Below are 21,149 nucleotides of genomic sequence, written 5' to 3' on the forward strand. Positions count from 1 at the left end.
CTTTTTAGAGAGAGAGGAAAGGGGAAAGAGAGATAGACAGACATTGATGTGAGGGAGAAACATCGATTGGCTGCCTTCTCATACGCACCCCAACATATCAGGGATGATATTTGTTTACTGACTTTTTCTTCTCAAGTTGGTATTTTCCTGTTGAATTATATGGCATATAATTTTGGATTATGTCCTGGACATTTTGACTGTTATGATATGAGACCCTGGGTTTCATTTAAAACCTGAGGAGAATGTCGATTTGTGTCTGTGCATATGTGAGTGTCAATGACCAGTCAACCAGGTTATAGTCAGGATAAAGGTTCCCAACTGCCTTTTGGAGGCTGTAGTTTTTATGTGTCAGTTCAGTTTTCTAAGCACTTGCAGTGACCCAGTGTCTATTCTGGGATCAGAGTGGTTGTATTCCTAAATACAACCTCAAAGCCTTGCTGCTGTTTTCCTAAAGCCTGTGGTGTATTGTTTAGGGCCAGATCCATACATACAGAGCCCACAAGTTCATACACAACTTGATGGGCTTGTTTTCTTCGCTATCCCACCTCACCCCAATCTCACCAGTACTTTCCAGCTCCCCAAGATCTCCCTTCTTATACTCTGGCTAAAAAACAGAGACTAGTTTTTCTGTTCTGCCATTCAGGTCCTGCAACCATGCCTGTATCCAGATTAAGTGGTAAGAGGACAGGGAGGAAAAAACAACAAGGATTTAATTTATACTCCTGAGATCACAGTTTCTTGAGTTAGAGAAAAGGGTTCCCTTCTCAGAGTTTTAGGTACCTGCCCAGTCACCTATACTACTTCTGTGCATGCTGCAGCCATAGAATTGCCTGGAAATTGGGAAAAAATAATTTTTTCCCCCTAGTCTTTCAGACCAATAAGGGCTCCCTTTCCTGCTATTACCAGAAGCAAAGGGATTTTCTTGGAGCTTTTTCTTACCTGGTGTGCATGTATATATTTTGGGTTGCCTTTGAGTCCAGGCCAGGCCATACATGAGGATGAAACATGGTAAATTAAACACCACTTCAGTGGAACTTCATATTCTCTGTTCCTTTTCCAATCTGCTCACTACTGTTTATTTTCACACTCTTTCAGATATGCATCCTTTTTTATTTGTTTTTGTGTTTGTGTATTTAATTTTTTAATAGTAAATTTTATATGTTAGGGTAGTTTTAAGTTTACAGTAAAATTGAGTAGAAAGTTCAGAGAATTCCTATATGCCTCTTGCACCCACATTTGCACAGCCTCCTCCTCTATTAACATCCTTTTCCACAGTGATGCATTTCTTAGAACAGATGGACCTACACTGACACATCATAATCACCCAAAGTCCATATTTTACAGTAGGGTTCACTCTTGATGTTGTACATTCTAGGGTTTTGAAAAATGTATAATGGCATGTATCTAGTATTATAGTATCATACAGAATAGTTTCACTGGCCTTAAAATCCTCTACATTCTGACTAGTCATCCTTTTTTCCCCTCAATCCCTGAAACCCCTGATCTTTTTACTGTTGTCATAGTTTTACCTTTTCCAGAATGTCATACAGTCGGAATTGTACACTTTGTACTTTTTTCTGATTGGCTTCTTTCACTTAGTAATGTGCATTTAAGGTTCTTCCATGTCTTTTAATGGTGCAATAGCTGACTTCTTCTTAACACTGAATAACATTGCATTGTCTGGATGCACCACAATTTGTTTATTCATTCACTTACTAGAGGACATCTTGGTTGCTTCCAAGTTTGACAGTGATGAATAAAGCTGCTGTAAACATCCATGTGCAGTTTTTTTGTGTGGATATAAGTTTCAACTCATTTGGGTAGGATTCCTGGATTATAAGGTAAGAGTATATTTAGTTTTGTAAGAAATTGCCAAATAGTCTTCCAAAGTAGGCTGACCATTTTGCATTCCTACCAGCAACTAACGAGAGTTCCTGTTGTTCCACATACTTGTCAATATTTGATGTGGTCAGTGTTTTGCATTTTGGCCATCCTCATAGGTGTATTGTGGTATCTCATTGTTGCTTTAATTCCCAATTTTTTAATGACATGTAATGTTGAATATCTTTTTATATGTGTATTTGCCATCTATATACCTTCTTTGGTGAGGTAACTTCATATCTTTTGCAAATGTTTTATATTTTTTTGTTGAGTTTGTGTATTTTTGGTAACAACTCCTTATCAGATGTGCCTTTTGCAAACAGTTGCTCCTAGTGTGAGGCTTTTCTTATTTTCTTGACAGTGTCTTTCACAGAGAAGTTGTTTTAAGTATTTGTTTATTTATTAGAGAGAGGGGGAGGAAGAGAGAGAAACATTGATGTGAGAGAAACATTGACTGGTTGCCTTTTGCATGCGCCCCGACTGGGGAACGAAGCAGCAACGTAGGCATGTACTCTGACTGGGAATCGAACCAACAACCTTTTTCTTTGAGGGAGAATGCCCCACCAACTGAACCACACTGGTCAGGGTGAAAGATTGTTTTGAATTTTAATGAAGTCTAGCTTATCAATTATTTCTTTCATGGATCATGCCTTGGGATTGTATCTAAAAAGTCACTGCAATACCCAAGTTCTTATAGATTTTCTTCTATGTTATCTTCTAGTTTTATAGTATTGCATATTATATTTAGGTATATGAACCATTTTGAGTTAATTTTTTTTGTGAGGAGTGTAAAGGCCATTTTTAGATTCATTTTTAAAAATGTGTATGTCCATTTGTCCCAGCACCATTTGTTGAAAAGTCTATCTTTTATCCATTGTTTTGCCTATTTGCTCCTTTAACAAAGACTGTAGTTATGTGTGCCTGTTTCTGGGCTCTCTGTTCTGTTGCATTGATCTGTTTGTTTACTCTTTCTCAGTACCACACTGCCTTGATTACTCTAGCTTTAGAGTAAATCTTGAAGCTCAGTAGTGTCAGTCCTCCATTTTGTTTTTCCCCTTCAAATATTGAGTTGGCTATTCTGGTTCCTTGACTCTCCATATGAGCGTTAAAATCAGTTTATTGATATCAGCATCTATGCATCCTTTCAGGGGTTTATATTTGCATTCAACTGGTGAGTAAAGGTAGAATATGCTTGTTCTGTCTTTCCTGGAACTGGAACCTAGTCAAGTTTTTCAAATATATAACCTTACTGGTACTTGTAAAACACTCATACTGTGTGCTTCTTCGATTAATTCTGTTACGTAAAACAAAGGAAAATTTGGGGCTGAAGGCTTTACCACATTGTATATATTCATTAAGGTTCCTGTCCAGTGTGAATTCTTATGTGTCTGTAAAAGTGAAAGGGATGATTGAAACCTTTCTAACATTCATTACACATAAAAGGTTCCTCTTCACTGTGTGTGTTCACTTTCTTCCCACGGGATAAGTGACTTCTGATAACTTACCCATAATCACTACATTCATAGATTTTCTAACCAGGATGTACTCATGTGTTCAGTAAGGTTAAATAAAGTTACTTTTGAAGGCATTTCTGAATTCATTATAGTCATAGTGTTTCTCTCTGGTGTGTATTCACATCAGCATTGTGAGCTTAATGTTCCTACTGAAGGCTTTTCCTCAGTCATTGCATTTGTAGAGTTTCTCCCCAGTGTGGATGGATGCTCTGGTGAGCAGTAAAATGAGTGATTTGGCTGTAGGCTTTCCATAAGTCTTTGTGTTCATAGAGTTTCTTAGTATGTATTCTTGTGTGCACCACAAGACTACAGATGTTTCTAAAGAATTTTCCCATTCTAATTACCTTGATAAAGTTTGTCTTCAGTATGAGATCTCATGTACATTTTAGGGATGACTTATAGCCCAGATGCTGTCCTGCTCTGAAAATATTGAAAGAAGTTTCTCTTTATTTTGAAATCTCCCATGTATCTAATGGGAATAATGGTTACTGAAGGCTTTCTTACAGTCCTTGCATTCATGATTTGTCTGTGTCTCCTCTGTAATCTCTCGCCTACAAAATAAGATTAGTGTTCCCTTTAAGCAGGGGTGTCCAACCTGCAGCCCACAGGCTGCATGCAGCCCAGGATGGCTATGAATGTGGCCCAACACAAAATCAGGGGGGTTTTTTTGCTCATCAGTTTTCATTAGTGTTTGTGTATTTAATGTGTGGCCCAAGACAACACCTCTTCTTCCAGTGTGGTTCAGAGATGCCAAAAGGTTGGACACCCCTGCAAGGCCTTTTCACATAGATTAACATTCATAAAATTTATCTCACTAAGATTCCTTTCTATTTGTATCTCATTGATGCAGACATTGTAGGGAAAAGCTGAGTTTTCCCTTTCTGATGTCTGCTTTCACTACTTTTCTTCAACTGTGCCTGGATGTCCTAGCCAGTGCATTCAAGTCTCCGTAAGAAAAGATATTCTTTCTTTGCCGAGACCATAATTGTGAGAAGACAACATCGACAGGATCCATGGATGGAAGGGCCAGATCTGTGCCTCCACAGAAGACTAGAGGCCTGAGTCAGCTATACCACCCCTACCCACCCAGAGACTGCCCCAGTATCCAGGTTTCAGTAAGACTGAGGGGCCAGCTCAGTAAACAAGGCAGAAAATACCTTTTGTTATTATGACAAAAGGTATTCTAGAGCAGCGATTTTCAACCAGTGTGCCAGAAGAATTTTTAAAACATGCGGTATCTATTTAATATGTGGCACTGACCTCTCTTCCCTTAGATTGTCAAATAAAAAATTAAAAAAAGACAACAGCCAACACAATAATAGCCGTCCAGTGTGAATGAATCAAAATTACATCTGTTTTTTTGTCAGATTGGCAAAAAATACAGTTTTTGGTGTGCCACTGAATTTTAGTAATTAGATTATATGTGCCATGAGATGCAAAAGATTGAAAATTGCTGTTCTGGAGTAGTGAGGCAAATACCCAGAACAGGTAATTTCAGGTCATGACAGGTGCTATCAAGAAAATAAAATAGGATTATGTGATAGAGAATGAAAAGCAGAGAAAACAGTGGATGGTAATTTTAGATTAATTCTGGAAGGCCTTTCTGAGGGGGTGACATTTGAGCTAGGACCTTTTAAAGACAAATGAGCCAGCTTTGCAAAGATACTGGGACTAAGCATTTTAGGTGGAAGACACAGGCAAAGTTCATTAGTTGATAATAAGTTTTCCCAATCAAAGGAACTGAAACACTAGTGTGACAGAAGCATTGTGAATTGAGGGGAGGAAGTGGCAAGTGATAAAGTCAGAGAATTTGGGAAGTGTGATGAGGTCAGAGAATTAGTAGGAAGGGACAGATGTGTAGCGTCTTATAGAACGTAGTAAGGATTTTTGTTTCCAATTGTCTTCTGCTAATTGACTGGGTGATCCTGTATTAGTTATTAAACTTTCTCTGCCTCTTTTTTTTTTTTTTTTTTTTTACTAATACCTGAATTTGTGAGAAATGACAAATTTCTCACAAATTTCAGAGTAGTATATATAAATCTTGACTTGAAAGGACATTAGGAATAATTTAGGCCAAACCCCTTTGATTCAGAAATATATGAAAGCATTTTGATAGATTATACATTGTTACTATGTATATTACCTTGAGCATGATTACATTTGTTTTAGGGACCAATAGTTTATACTATTGGGTTTTTTTTTCCTTTATACTTTTAAAAAAAATTAATTTAATTGAAATAAAACATTGAGTCAGAAAAGTTTGCAAGTCATAAATGTGCATACATTCATCATATTATCAAAAAGTTCTCTTAGGGCTTTTTAAAAGTCAGACTAATTGAAGTTTAAAATTTTATATATAGTAAAATTTGCTCTTAGGTATGTAGTACCATGAATTTTTACAAACAAATGATTAGGTAACTACCACTGAAATCAAATATAGCTTATTTTCATCATCATATAAAATTCTATCGTGCCCTTTTGCAGTCAGACCCTTCCCCCAGCACCAATCCTTGTCAACTACTGATCTGTTTTCTCTTACTGTCGTATTTTTCAGAAAATTCTATAAATGTAACAATACATTATGTAGCCTTTTGACTTTGGCTTCTTATGTTTTATGCTCTTGAGATTTATCTTGTTTTATATTTTCTGTTTTTCCTGTATCAGTAGGTTATTCTGTTTAATTGCTGAGTAATAGTCTATTATATATATCCCACAATTTGTTTAACCATTCACCGGTTGATGGACATTTGGACAGTTTCCTATATTTAGAGATTATGAGTAAATCTACTACTTGAAGTAAGGGGAGGGCAATGTGTCTTCATTTCTTTTAGATAAATGCCTAGGTATTGGATTGCTGAGTCATATTGTGAGTTTATATTCAAAATGTCATCTGCTTCCCAAAGTTACATAGCATTTGGCATTCTCATTAACAATATTTGTGTTAGTTTGTCCTTCCTAGCACTTGGTATTATCAACATTTGATTTTTAAATTTTAGCTCTTTGACTAGGTTGTTGGTGTCATCTCCTGGTTTGCATTTCTCTGATGATTAGAGATGTCGAGCATCTTTTCACATGCTTATCTGACATATCTCTTATTTAGTGTAGTTAATCTGTTCAGATCTTTAGCCTATTTTTTCAGTTGGGGTAGTTTCTTGTTACTGAATTAAAAGAGTTCTTACATACTGAATAACAGTCCTTCATCAGATGTATTTTATAAGTATACTCTCTCAGTTGGCATTCATTCTTCATTTTATAACAGTATATTTTAGAGTAGAATTTTAAATTTTTCTGAATTTCAGCTTACCAGTTTTTCTTACGGGTCCTCTTTTTTGTGTCCATTGTAAAAAATCTTTGCCTGACAAGATCACACAGATTTTCTCCTATGTTTTTCTTCTAGAAGCTTCATAGTTTTAGGTTTTACATTATAGTCTATGACCATTTTAATTTGATTTTTTTATGTGGCGAAGGTGTAGATTTGTGTTTTTACAAAAGAACGTCCAACTGTTCCAAAATCATTTGTTGAAAAGATTATCCTTTTGACATTGATTGACCTTACGCTTTTTGTCAAAAATTGACTGTATTCATGTGGGCCTTTTTCAGAACTCTCTAGTCTGTTCCACTCATTTTTGTGTCCATTCTTTTGCCAATATCACATACTCTCTGGATTACTGTAACTTTACACTTAGTCTTGAAATGAGGCTCTATGAGATGCTATACTTTGTTTTCCTGTGTTCAAAATTGTTTTGTCTATCCTAAGTTTCTTTGTTTTTATAATAAAGTTTAAAATAAGACTTCCAGCCAAGATGGAGGCATAGATAGACACACTTTACCTCCTTGCACAACAAGGAAAACAACCAATCTAAAAACAAAAAACAACCAGAACTGCCATAAAAATCTAACTGCGTGGATATCCAATAACCAAGGAGTTAAGAAACATCGATCCAGGCAGGTAGGGAGGTTCATATAGGAAGTGTGACGAGCAGAGCAGGTGGTCCCACATTCATGTGCTGCAGATAAAAACCAAGAGGGACAACTGGGGATCAAGTGATCCCAGCCTCAGGCCAGAGCACTCAGACCAGGATTCTAGCGCGGGGGAGGGGGAGGGGAATGAAGCCTCAAAACCACTGACTATAAAAAGCAGTGGGAGTTGCGACATTGGAAGAAATTCCTGGTCTCACAGGAGATTCTGTTTAAAGGGCCCACAGGGTCCTAGAGCATATAAACCCACCCACTCAGGGAATCAGTGCCAGGGCATCAGCTAGAAGGATGCCCAGTCACTTACAGGAAGTGGGGGAAGTGACTGAAAAAGGGGCGAGAGCGGAGCAAGAAGCATTGTTCCCTCTCTGACCCCTCCCACACATATAGCACCACAAAGCAGTGACGCAGTTTGTACAACCCTGGTGAATACCCAAGGCTCTGCTCCTTACAACATAGCAGGTGGGCCTGCACCGCAAATCAAAGCAGCTCTACCTAATACACAGAAATACAGGGAGGCTGGCAAATAGAGGAGACAAAGAAATATGGCCCAAATGAAAGAACAGATCAAAACTCCAGAAAAAGAACTAAGTGACGAGGAGACAGCCAAACTATCAGATGCAGAGTTCAAAACACTGGTGATCGGGATGCTCAGAGAAATGATTGAGTATGGCCACAAAATAAAGGAAGAAGTGAAGGCTATACAAAGTGAAAGAAATATATACAGGGAACTAGCAATGAAGGGAAGGAAGCCAGGATTCAAATCAATGATTTGGAATAAAAGGAAGAAATAAACCTTCACCTGGAACAGAAAAAAGAAACAAGAATTGAAAAAAATGGGGAGAAGCTCAGGAACCTCTGGGACAACTTCAAGTATACCAACGTCCAAATGATCGGGGTGCCAGAAGAAGAGGAAGAGCAAGAAATTGAAAGCTTATTTGAAAAAAATAATGAAAGAAAACTTTCCCAATTTGGTGAAGGAAATAGATATACAAGTCTGGAAGAGTCCCAAACAAGTTGGACCCAGAGAGGGCCACACCAAGATACATCATAATTAAAATGCCAAAGTTTAAAGGTAAGGAGAGATTCTTAAAAGCAGCAGGAGGAAAGGAGAGAGTTACCTACAAAGGAGTTCCCATGAAACTCTAGGTTGATTTCTCAAAAGAACCCATGCAGGCAAGAAGGGACTGACAATAAGTATTCAAAGTAATGAAAAGCAATGACCTACATCCAAGATTACTGTATCCAGGAAAGCTATCATTTAGAGTGGAAGGGCAGATAAAGTGCTTCCCCAATAAGGTAAAGCTAAAAGAGTTCATCATCACCAAAGCCCTTATTATATGAAATGTTAAAGGGACTTACCTAAGAAAAAGAAGAGATCAAAACTTTGAGCAGTAAGATGACAACAAACTCACAACTATCGACAGTTGAACCTGAAAAAAACAAAAACAAACTAAGCAAACAGCTAGAACAGGAACAGAATAACAGAAATGGAGATCACATGGAGGAATATCAGGTGGGAGAGGGAAGGGAGAGAATGGGGGAAAAGGGGGCAGGGAATAAGAAACATAATTGGTAGGAACAAAATAGACAGGGGGAGGTTAAGAATAGTATAGGAAATGGAGAAGCCAAAGAACTTAATACATACAGTCATATGCATGAACTAAGTGGGGGGAATTGCTGGAAGGAATGGAGGTACCAGGAGGAGTGGGGCAAAGGGGGAAAAATGGGAGAACTGTAATATAGCATAATCAATAAAATATACTTAATTAAAAAATAAGTAAAATAAAATCAGTTTGTTGATTTCTACCAAAAAAACTGCCTGCTGAATATTTTTTGGAATTGTTTCAAACCTATAGATCACTTTGAGGAGAACTGATATATCTTTCATGATGTTTTGTTGTTTTAACACAAATGTTGCACTATTGTACATATTTTGTTAAATTTATTCATAATTATTTTACATATTTAATGGTATTATTTTAATACTACTGGTTTAAAAAATTTTATTTTCCAAGTGTTTATTACTCGTACCTAGAAACACACCTGACTCTTATATATTGACTCTTTAATCCAGCAATTTCAATCAGCATGCTGCAGGAATTTTTAAAACATGGAATACCCAACTATTTAGTCAAGGGCACTGACCTATTTTCCCTTAGATTGTCAAATTAAAAAATGACAACAGGCAACACAGCAATAGCTGTCCATTTTGAATGAATCAAGTTTATACCTATTTTTTTGTCAGATTGGCAAAAAATATATTTTTTGGTGGGCCTCGGAATTTTAGTAATTAGTTTGTGGGTCATGAGATGAAAAGGTTGAAAATTGCTTCTTTAATCTTTGAGTTTGCTTAATTTACTTTTTTCTAGCAGCTTTTTTTTGGATTCCTTAGAATTTTCTGCATACTCAATCATGCCATGTGACTACGTAATCCTGTAGACTAGTTTTTACATTTGTCTTGGCCCGTTTCCTGCATAATAGATGGACTTAGGAGAATATTGCCAACTCACAGAGTGATATAAGCTTTGATGTAAAAGGATGTTTGGAATAATTTAGGCCAAACCCTTTGTTTCTGAAATATGTAAGAGCCCTTGACTTTAGGAGTTAGTTTATCACCATGCTATGTTTTGTTTTGTTTTCCTGTGTACTTTTAAAAAATAAACTTTTATTGAAGTATAATGTAACCTGAAAAATTTGCTAATCATGTGTATAATTCAATAAATTACCATGCTGGGGTTTTGGTTTCTAAGTGTTATTTGTGGTATTTATATAACTTCAAAAATTAGAAGGCAGTTTTCTAGAATAGGTATTGCCTTGGGCTAAAAAGTTTTTTAAATTAACTTGAATTTTAATATCTAATAATCATCTGTATCAAATGCAAGACTTAGCGATGAGTGAAATTTTTATTGCATTATAATTACTCCTAATATTTCTTTTGTGTCCATGTACTTGGTATCTGTGCTTTCTTAGATTAATTTTTTAATATCTAATCACCAGGAGTTTAGCAGAAGTGAATTTTTTCTGTCAAATTAGCAGTTTATATTTTTCTGCCATTATTATGTCCCATCACCTTATTACAGTAACTTTTATTTGATTGATTGAAGCAAGAAAAGTAGTAATTAAAGGTAGAAAATAAAGATTAAGTGGAGTACCAGTAAATATTATCTTATATGCTTAGTTAATTGGAGTCCCAATTTTTTACTTCCTTACTATTATAAAATTACACATTCATTCCTTTTGCTATGCAACTTTTCAGTAATTCCCACTAAAGTGTGCCAAGTGTAATGTGAGTGATCAGAGGTCTTAAATATGCTCCTCTTAATCTGACTTGGTCTTCTGCACTCCTGTGACCTATCATGAGGAAAGCATTCACCATGTAATCACTGCCCCTTCAATGAGTTGGCCCAATATCAGAGACATCAAAATAGTTCTGAACCTGATAGCCTAACCTAGATCAGCTGACTCGCAGTCAGTCTGCAGACTTCATAAACATAAAGGTAATGTTGTTGTAGACTACTGAGATTTTGAGGTTGCTATTTACTCAAGAAAGATTAACTAATACAGTCAAAATCTGTGACTGCTTACCAGTACTTTTCTTTAGTTGAATTATATATATTTTTTAGTTTTTCTATAGCTACAGTGAGTTCAAGCACAATTTATAGGACAGAGAAAATGAAGAAAAATATTTTTAAACTGAACAGTAAACTAGGACATTTAGAGTGGACTAATTGCAGTATTATTCCTTAAGGAGTATTATTAGATTCTAAAATTATCAGCTAAGTTCTAATTTGGAATATTCCAAGTGAAGAGAGGTGCTTCACTAACTCAAATTCATTCTTCTAGATATATTTATTACTTTAAAAGAATGTAATGCTGATTTTTCTCAAAAGGATTTTTCAGGGAATTAAACGAATGGCATGCCTCTTTGTTTTTAAACCTTTAAAGTACTATCATTTCATATTAATCAGTTTCAAGTTTATTCATGAAAGCCCAAAGATTAGAAATGTATTATGAGAGAAATAGCTTGAAAAATAGGTCTGGGATATTCAGTATCCATCTGGATCACAGTTCCAGATAGAGAAAAAAGAACAGTTGGAAGAGAAGAATTAGTCAACATAGTAAAAGAGAGCACTCAGAGTCTAATGAGAAGAAAAAAGTTAAGACATATTCTGGTAAATTTCTAAAACCTGAGAATAAGTAACAAATCCTGAATTTCTACTAACAGAAATTTGGGGGACAGATAATAGTGATCTGGACTATGGTAGTGGTAGGAGAAATAAAGAGAACATGGTGGACATGAAATCTATTTTAGGTTGATAATCTGCAGAGCTGCTAAGGCATTTGTTGCAAAGGAATATGTTGGAAAGAAATTTACAAAAATTACTAGGCTTCTGGTTTGAATAAATATGTAAGTAGGTGGTGTATATCTGCAATTCATTTTAACTATTTTAGAGTGCACAATTCAGTGCCTTTTAGTACATTGACAATGTTGTGCAGTCATCACTGCTCTAAATCATCACTCCAAAAGGAAATTTCATACATGTTAAGCAGTAACTCCCTGTTCCTTCCTCCTCGTAGGCAACTAGTCTTACTTTCTCTCTGGATTTGCCTGTTCTGAACATTTCATGTAACTGGAATCTTACAGCATGTGGCCTCCTGTGTGTCTGGCGTCTTTCACTTAGCATAATGTCTTGAGGGTTTATCAGTATTGTAGCATGAATCAGACCTTCATTCTTTTTATTGCTAAATAATATTCCATTGTACTAATAAACCACATTTTGTTTATTCATTCATCAGTTAATGACATTTGAGTTGTTTCAACTTTATAGCTCTTGTGAATACTACTACTGGAGATGTTATGTTCAGGTTTTTGTCTGAAAACCTGTTTTCATTGCTTTGGGGTATATATACAGAAAAGGGACAACCAGTCTATGTGTTAATTCTCTGTTTAACTTTATGAAGAACTGCCAAACTATTTTATACAGTAGCTATACATTTTTATATTCCCATCAGCAATGTATGAAGATAGTATTTCTCCAGCAATCTTTGTTGTTTGTCTTTTAGTATTTAAAATGGCCATCCTTGTTGTTTTAAAGTGGTATTTCATTGTGGTTTGATTTGCAATTCTGTAATGACTAATAATGATGAGTATCTTTTCATGTCCTTATTGTTAATTTGTATATCTTCTTTGGAAAAATTTTTGTTCAAGTCTTTTGCCTATTTAAGTTTTATTTGTGTTCTTAAATTGTATTGTTTGTATTTTTATTGTAAGCATTCTTTATGTTTTCTGAATTCTAGACATTTATCAGATACATGATTTACAAATATTTTCCACCATTACGTGGGTTCTCTTTTCACTTTCTTGATAGTGCCCTTGATGCACAGATGTTTTATTTTCCAGCGTACTAATTCTCCATCTAATCTGTTGTTCAGTCCATCTATTGAGTTTATATTTTCATAATTTTAAGTCATTGCTGAAATTCTAAACTTTCATTTTTCTCAAATATTAAGCACATTACTTTTTTTTTTAAACATGCAATGTGACACAGGATTTTAATACAGCATTTGGTCACTATTTCTCAATAGAAGCTCTCAGCACTTTTGACTCAGTAATTCTATATTTAGGATCTCGATCTAGAAAGGACTGCATTAAGTGGTCATTAATAAGAGACCAGTTAAATTATATTGGGTTGGCCAAAAAGTTCATTTCGTTTTTTCCATAAGATGGCTCTAGTAGCACTTAGTTTTCTTTAACTTAATTCTAGACAATTTTGTTAGACTGTATTGTGACAACTGTCATATCAGTGTGTATTTAAAAAGATCTTATCAAAATTTGTAAATTTTTATGTAGCCATTTTAATATTGGAGATGGAAGAAAATAAGCAACTTTTTTGGCATATTTATGATTTCAAGAAGGGCAAAAACACAACTGAAATGCAAAAAATGATTTGTGCAGTGTTTGGAGAAGGTGCTGAGGCTGATTGAACATATCAAAAGTGAGTTGTGAAGTTTCGTGCTGGAGATTTCTCACTGGATGATGCTCCATGATCAGATAGACCAGTTGAAGTTGATATTGATAGCAGTCAAATTGAGACATTAATTGAGATCAACTTTATGCCACATGGGAGACAGCCAACATACTCAAAATATCCAAATCAATAGTTATTAGTGAAAATGAAAAATGTGTCTTTTATTTTGCAGAAAAAAAACATACAGGCTTTTTAGCCAATTCAATAATACATGATATACCACATCAACTTTCAAAATGAGTTAGAATTACATATGATGAAATTACAACTGTAACACAATTGGGAACCTTATGTGAGACACATTGATTTAATCTCAGTTTAAACTGCATTATCATCATTTTATGGAAGACGATGTGCTTGTTTTTTAAATCTCGCACTCACTTTTCCCCAGCTTTATTGAGGTATGATTGACAAATACAAATTGTATATATTTAAGGTGTACAACATGGTATTTTGATAAACGTGTACTTTGTGAAATGATTGCCACAATCAAGCTAATTAAGATGTCCGTTTGCTAAGATCTAGAATTTATTCATCTAACAACTGAAAGTTTGAATATCTTCCTTTTCCCTTACCCCTAACCCTGGTAACCACCATTCTTCTTTACTTTGAGTTCTACTGTATTTTTAAGATTTAACATATTAAGTGAAATTATGTAGTATTTGTATGTTTGGCTTATTTCACTTATCATAATACTTCCAGGTTCATCCATAATACCTCAGGTTGTCACAAGAGGCAGGATTTCCTTTCCTAAGGCTGACTAATATTCCTCTGTGTGTGTATGTGTATGTACATGAAATCATATTTTCTTTATCATCAACTGAGATTGTTTCCATATCAAGACTACTGTGAATAGTGCCATAATCAGTGTAGGAATGCAAATATCTCTTTGAAATAGTAATTTTATTCCTTTTGATATATACTCAGAAGTATGATTGCTGGTTCAAATGGTAGTTCCATTTTTAATTTTTTGAGGAGGCTCAATACTGTTTTCCGTAATAGTTACACCAGTTTACATCCCTACCAACAGTGTAAAAGGGTTCCCTTTTGTCCATATTATTGCTAACACTTGTTATCTTTTGACTTTCTGTAACAGTTGACCTAACAGATATGAAGTGATATCTCGTCATGGTTTTGGTTTGCATTTCTTTGATTATTAGTGATGTTGAACACCTTGTCATGTACCTGTTGGCCATTTTTGCGCCTTTGGAAAAACGTTTCTTTGGGCCCTTTGCTCATTTTTAATTGGTTTATTTAGTTTTTTGCTATCGAGTGAATTTTTTATATATTTGGATTTTAATTCCTTATTGGATATATGGTTTGTAATATTTTCTCCCATTCTGTAGATTGCCTTTTTCATTTTTTTGATGGTTTCCTTTGCTCTGCAGAAACTGTTTAGTTTAATGTAGTCTCTCTTGTTTATTTTTGCATAAGTTGCTACACTTTTGATGTCAAATCCAAAAAAACATTGCCAAGACCAATTCCAAAGAGATTTTTCTTTTATCTTTTCTTCTAGGAGTTTTATGGTTTCAGTTTCTTATATTTATATTTTAAACCCATTTTTTAATTGATTTTTGTATATGGTGTAAAATGAGGATGCAGTTTCATTCCTTTATATGTGGCTATTCCATTTTTCCAATACTATTATTCAAGAGACTGTCTTTTTCCCATTGTGTATTCTTGGTGCCCTTGTTGAAGATTAGTTGACTGTATATGCATGATTTTACTTCTAGGCTTTCTATTCTGTTTAATTGGCCTGTTTATATGTTGTGTGTCTGTGTGCTAGTACCAAATTATTTTGATTACTGTAACTACATAATATAATTGAAATCAGGAAGTGTGATGCCTCTTGCTTTATCATTCTTTCTCAAGAGTACTTGATACTTTAGATTTTTCTTAGAAATTTTAGGAATTTAAAAAAATTTTAGTGAAAAAATGCCTTTGGAATTTTAATAGGGATTGCATTTAGTCTGTTGATCACTTTGGGTAGTATGGACGCTTTAACAGTATTACTTCTTCCAGTGGGTGAACACAGGATATCTTTTCATTTATTTGTGCTTTTTAAAAAAAAATTTTAATTTATTTTTAGAGAGAGGGCAAGGAAGGGACAAAGAGAGGGAGAGAAACATCAGTGTGTTGTTGCCTCTCGTGCACCCCCTACTGGGGACCTGGCCTGCAATCCAGGCATGTGCCCTGACTGACTGGAATCAAATCAGTGACCCTTGGGTTCACAGGCTGGCATTCAGTCCACTGAGCCACACCAGCCAGGGCTACTGGTGCTTTTTAATTTTTCTTTTTATCATTGTCTTACAGTTTTCAGTATGCAAGTATTTTTTCTCCTTGGTTAAATTTACTGCTAAGTGTCTCAGTCTTTTTCATGTTAAGCATACTACTTTAAATTCTTCGCCTCCTGGTTCATCTGTATCCCCTGTAAGGCTGTTTCTTCTGCATGGTCTTTTTGAATTTTTTTTTAATGTTTTCTTATCTCTTTGTTGTTGTTAATTAAGGGCCAGATACTGTCTATGAAATGTTGTGGAAATAATTTCAGATCTATGGTACTGTTATCTTCCTCTAAGAAGATTTATATTTGTTTTTGGCAGGCACTAGCAATCTAAGATTGCATTAATTTAATTTTGTGGCAGACATTTGGAGCTCAGTTTCGGTCCTGTAAAGGCCAGTCTAGATTTGGTTTATATTTACTCCTAGAGAGTAGTTCTTTGGGCTTCCAAACAAGTGTTGGAGTTTTACCAGGTCCCCCTGCACAACTTTGTTCTCCCTGCATGCCAATATTTGTCTTCCCTGCTCTGCTGAACTGTCAAAAGCTTCTTCAGCCCCAAATGCCAGGCTTCAGTCTTATCCTATAATTCTTCATCATGCTTTTAACTTTCACGTGCCTTCAAGAAGATTTAAAATATATGTAGTTCTGGTTTTTCTTGGGGGGAAAGTTGATCTGAAGTATATAATCTGTCACTCTCAGGAGTTGAAGTCAACAGTATGTAAGTGGAAGTAAACAGCATATGATTTACTTTTTTAAAAATGTTGGAGAAGTTTCAAAGATTAACATATAATAATGTCAGTCTTACCCACTTGTATTTCATACACTTTTTTGGAGGAAGGGGATAAGAAATAGTCAAGGTGACCTAGTAGCAATTGCATGTATTGGATTTCAAGCAGGTATCTTTTTTCATGTTTGTTTTTATCAGGGGGAAAAAAATGAAGACCTGTTCTAATTGTAATACTTATGGCTTTGTACCGTAATTATGTTTTTCATGACTGCATAATTCATGAGACAGAGAGCAAGCTCCTTACAGTGATGAACCCAATTTACCCATGTTCAGTTTCCTAGTGCTAGACCTGGAGTTAAGTATCCAGTAAGTGTAGAAATGAATTTAAGTGTTGAAAGTACTTTATTTGGCTTTTCATGGTGAAAATCAATATCAGTACATGCTGTTCTGAATTATCCGGAAAGATAAATTTTATTAGGAAAGAAAGAATCTTCTCACCAGTTCTTTTGTTCCATCCTTTCCGACAGGTGGCATCTCCACAGAAAGCGACTGTGCTTTTGAGCCAGACTACGCCGTCCCACCACTTCCAGTGAGTGAAGGTATGCAGCACATTCGGATTATGGAGGGCATGTCTCGCTCTCTTCCATCCTCCCCCTTACTCACACATCAGTCTATCAGTGTTCGGCTCCAACCTGTGAAGAAATTAACTGGTAAGGACTTTACCTAAATTTAGTATGTTTAACAGGAAACCTAATAGTATGACACTTTAGGTCATATCAGATATGTTTATATGAATCTTCAGGTTTTTCCATTTTGGCCTTCCTAATTTCACAGACTCTTGGAAAGTGGAGCTCCTACTGATTTTAATTTAGGGAATTAGAATAGTACTTAGTTTGACAGATTGATGTATTTATTTTCTAAATTATCCATCTGTTGTGGACATATTTTTCTAGGCTTTCAGGAAATCTCAAGTTTTGCCAGAATACACTGTTGTTCTTATTTCATTTATCAGCTTGTTCATGTCAGATTAACAGATGGAGATACTATAATTTTAGGATAATAAGAGCTTCATAGTTCAGCAAAGGTGTATTAGTCATGCTTTTGTTTTAAATCCTGAATTGTATATTCCATATCTGTTTTTAAAAGTTGATTTAGGTATTTTCCTCTCTATTGTACATTCCTCCAGCTTCTTAGGATTTACTGTCATTCATAAGTTGTGGATTGCACTGACTGTAATATAATCTCAAATATATATATTGCCCATTCAGATCAAGATGTTAGGTGTATAACTGTCTTTATTAAGTGAACTTTTATTCTTTTAAGTTTTTTCAGGAAAAAAATTTCAGTATATTGAAAGATACTTATGTGTGAAAATATGTAAGCCCGGGTTACTTCATTAGATTTTTTTTTTTTTTTAACATTATCAGTATATATCCAATGTCAGTAAGTTGACTGGTACTGATGGGTTATGAGTACATGGAGACAACAAATTAAGTCATTTCCAAAGGGTGTATTTACTTCCTGTGTGTCTGGCATTGAGCTAGACAGTAGGGAGGTTTGATTGTCATATGACAGCTCTAAAGAAACTACGAGGAGAGAAGGGGAAATAGAATTTTTAGATTCTTCCATCTATTTTGAATGAAATTTTTACCATTTTTATATTTTTCATTAATAATATTTCTTTATTCTGTTGTTCCACAAAGAATAAGTCATGCCTCTTATATTATGTATTGTTTTTTAGGCATCTTGAAATAGCAGAGTAAAAGTCTACTCTGACTCTTTGATCATTAGATAAAAATAAGTAAAATAGTTTAGTGACATTTCACTAAAATAATTATTTTCATCTGATATCTAAAAATAGGATAAGTTTTGTGATTGGGCTTGAATAAAATTTCATTGCTTAGAAATTCCTTCTTTTTCTTGAAGTTGAAGGTATTACTTATTACTGAAAATAACAAATAACCAATGACTCTCAAGTGACTTCATTTTAGCATATACTTGGGAAGAAATAACAAGAGTTCAGTTTCCTTGTAGAAGGTAGCTGGATTGCCTGAGGTTTTGGAGATACCACTTTCCTATCCCATTTGCCTGTCCCAGTTTGAACTTTAACTTAAATAGGCAACCTATATTAAAAGATATATATATATATATATATATATTTATTTAATAACAAAGTCAATAACATGCCTAATATGACAGAGGCGATACAGGGAAACAGTAATAAGAGGTATACTTGGTTAATTGCGTGTACGAACTATTCAGTTTTAATTCACAGTGTTTGAAGTATATATATATATCTTCTCAAATAGTTTTGTCTTATTTTTCTGAAGACTGTCAAGAACCTAAGAATTTAAAGGCTGAGACTTTCTTAATGAAAGAAATTTCTCTTTTGAAAGAGGATCATGTGAAAATTATTCTGTGGCCAATTTTCTGTAAGTTGAAGGAGATGTTAAGAATTTTCTAGTTTAACCTGGAATAAATTTACTTAGAAATGTATTAGTAGTAAAATATTAGTAAATTGTTCATCACTTATCTTCCCTAATTCTACTTTGTTATGAATAAGTAAAAAAGAAAGTCGAATGGAGGAAGATTACTTGACCATAAGGAAATGCCTTCCAGAGAATGGTTCTTAACAAAATGCATTAATTTAATTTGGCCATTAGGGCTACACTTACTAATTTATCTATTTACATGCATTTAAACTTTCAAATACCTTATATTCCTTGTATTTATACTACCAACCAAATTAAACAAGTAGGGCCAGATATAGTCAAGATATTTGTTTAGACCCTGCAGTATAATAGAGTGGTGAAAAAGACAATTAAGGTGCTTGTCTTGAAGGTATTTATATTCCAACTGGGAGAGAGACTGATAATAAATGTATAACCAATAAATACATACTCTAATTTTAGATAGTGACAAGTACTTTGAAGGTGAAAATGAGGTAGAGTGAGACTGGGGTGGAGCTAGGATTTCTTTCTAAAGAGTGGTCAGAGAGGGTCAGAGGAAGAGAGATTTGAACTGAAATCTGAATTACAAAAAGGAGCCAGGCATTGAAAGATCTGAGATCATAGCCTTCCAGGCAGAGGAAACTGTCAGTGTAAAAGTCCTAAAGCAGAAAGCAGTATATGCATGTTCCAGGAATTGAGAAAAAGTTAAGTGTGGCTTCCACAGAGTAAGTCGGGGGTAGGGGTACTAGAATATAGTTGAAGAGATAGGCAGAAGCCAGATTTTCTAGGGTCATAGTAAGGAGCCTACTCTATAGGATTTTAAGCAGAGCTGGAATGGGAATTAATATGATTGAATTTAGCTTTTAATCAGACTTTGTTGGCAAGTGTATGAGAAATGGAGTATGAAGGACTAGCCTTAACTTTGTACATGTTTTCTTGATATTTAAATAGAGCTTTTACTTCTAACAAGTTAATAGAGTGGTGAAATAACAACCTTTTTTGTTCTGTTTTGTCTTGTAAGGTATAATAAAGGAGTAACTTTTTCCTGTAATTGTTATATAACCTTTGTACTCTTAGCATATTTATAGTCCTTCACATAGGTGTATAGGAAGACCCATTTGCAGAAATAGGTCCATTTCATTTCCAAATACTTGGACTTATCTGTAGTCTCCAGGAAGTGAGAATGGGGAAAGGCCTGCTAAAGAATAAAGATATATATAATTTGGAATTTGAAAACTAATTTTTAAATATATATATATAGATATATAGTATATCTATACACACACACCCCATCCCCCTACCCCCCCCCACAGCTTGCTTTATTCAGAACAAAAACAAGTTAATTCAGTAAAAGTGGTTGAGAGAGAAACAGTCTCTGGGCTCATACTGCTTGAGTTTGTAAACCAACTCTGAGAAAGTCACTTCACTACTGTGTGGTTCTGTTTCTTCATCTGTTAAATGGAGATAACCATATGCCCTGCCTCATGGGGAATCATGTCTACCCATTGAGGATGATCCCATTGTTTAATACTTGTTTAAAATGGCATTTGGCAAATATTAAGTGCCCAGAATGTGGTAGCTGGTATTGTTAAAAATTTGTTTAAATTTGGTGAGAAGTTTTTAAACATTACTTTTAACATTAGATACCAAGTTAGAACTTTAAAATTTTGGATGTTTAAAAAGTTATATTTTTTTAAGGAGTGCTAGTAATAATGGTGCTAATTCTCATTTGAATGCCTACTGTGTGAGAAACACATATTAGCTCATATATTCTTCACATGTATCTTCATTTAACAGATGACTAAATTAAGTCTTAGAGAGGTCACATGTCTTGCTCAAAATTATACAACTAGAAAGCTGTCAGAGCCAAGGTAAAATATCCAGGCCCTTAAACTCAAAATTTATTTCATAATACTAATTAAAAAATTGAGGTTTAGGGAAGTTACCCAACTCATCCAAGGCATATAGTATATCAAATGAGACATTTTATTCCAAGTAGTAGAAGATACAGCCAGATGGTTTAAGCCAGCGATTTTCAACCTTTCTCATCTCATGGCACACATAAACTAATCACTAAAATTCTGTGGCACATCAAAAAATATATTTTTTGCTGACCTGACCAAAAAATAGGTATACTTTTGATTCATTCACGCAGGATGGCTACTGTTGTGTTGGTTGCTGTCATTTTTTCATTTGACAATCGAAGGGAAAAGAGGTGAATGTCCCTGAGTAAATGGTCAGGTATTGCATGTTTTGAAAATTCTTGTGACACATTGGTTGAAAATTGCTGGT

General features: G+C 34.8%; 1 protein-coding gene across 1 annotated transcript in view; it reads left to right on the forward strand.

The window, feature by feature from the left end:
* Window positions 1-21,149, forward strand: part of TANC2 (tetratricopeptide repeat, ankyrin repeat and coiled-coil containing 2) — a 288,620-nt gene that overhangs the window by 88,494 nt on the left and 178,977 nt on the right. Inside the window, exon 4 of the mRNA XM_054574907.1 lies at window positions 16,935-17,117. Within this exon, the coding sequence (XP_054430882.1) occupies window positions 16,935-17,117 (183 nt within the window). The remainder of the gene's footprint in view (window positions 1-16,934; window positions 17,118-21,149) is intronic.

This window comes from Pteronotus mesoamericanus, unplaced genomic scaffold, assembly GCF_021234165.1.
Source record: "Pteronotus mesoamericanus isolate MK-2021 breed Mesoamerican mustached bat unplaced genomic scaffold, CSHL_Meso_final contig_269, whole genome shotgun sequence".
In the NCBI taxonomy this organism is placed as follows: Eukaryota; Metazoa; Chordata; class Mammalia; order Chiroptera; family Mormoopidae; genus Pteronotus; species Pteronotus mesoamericanus.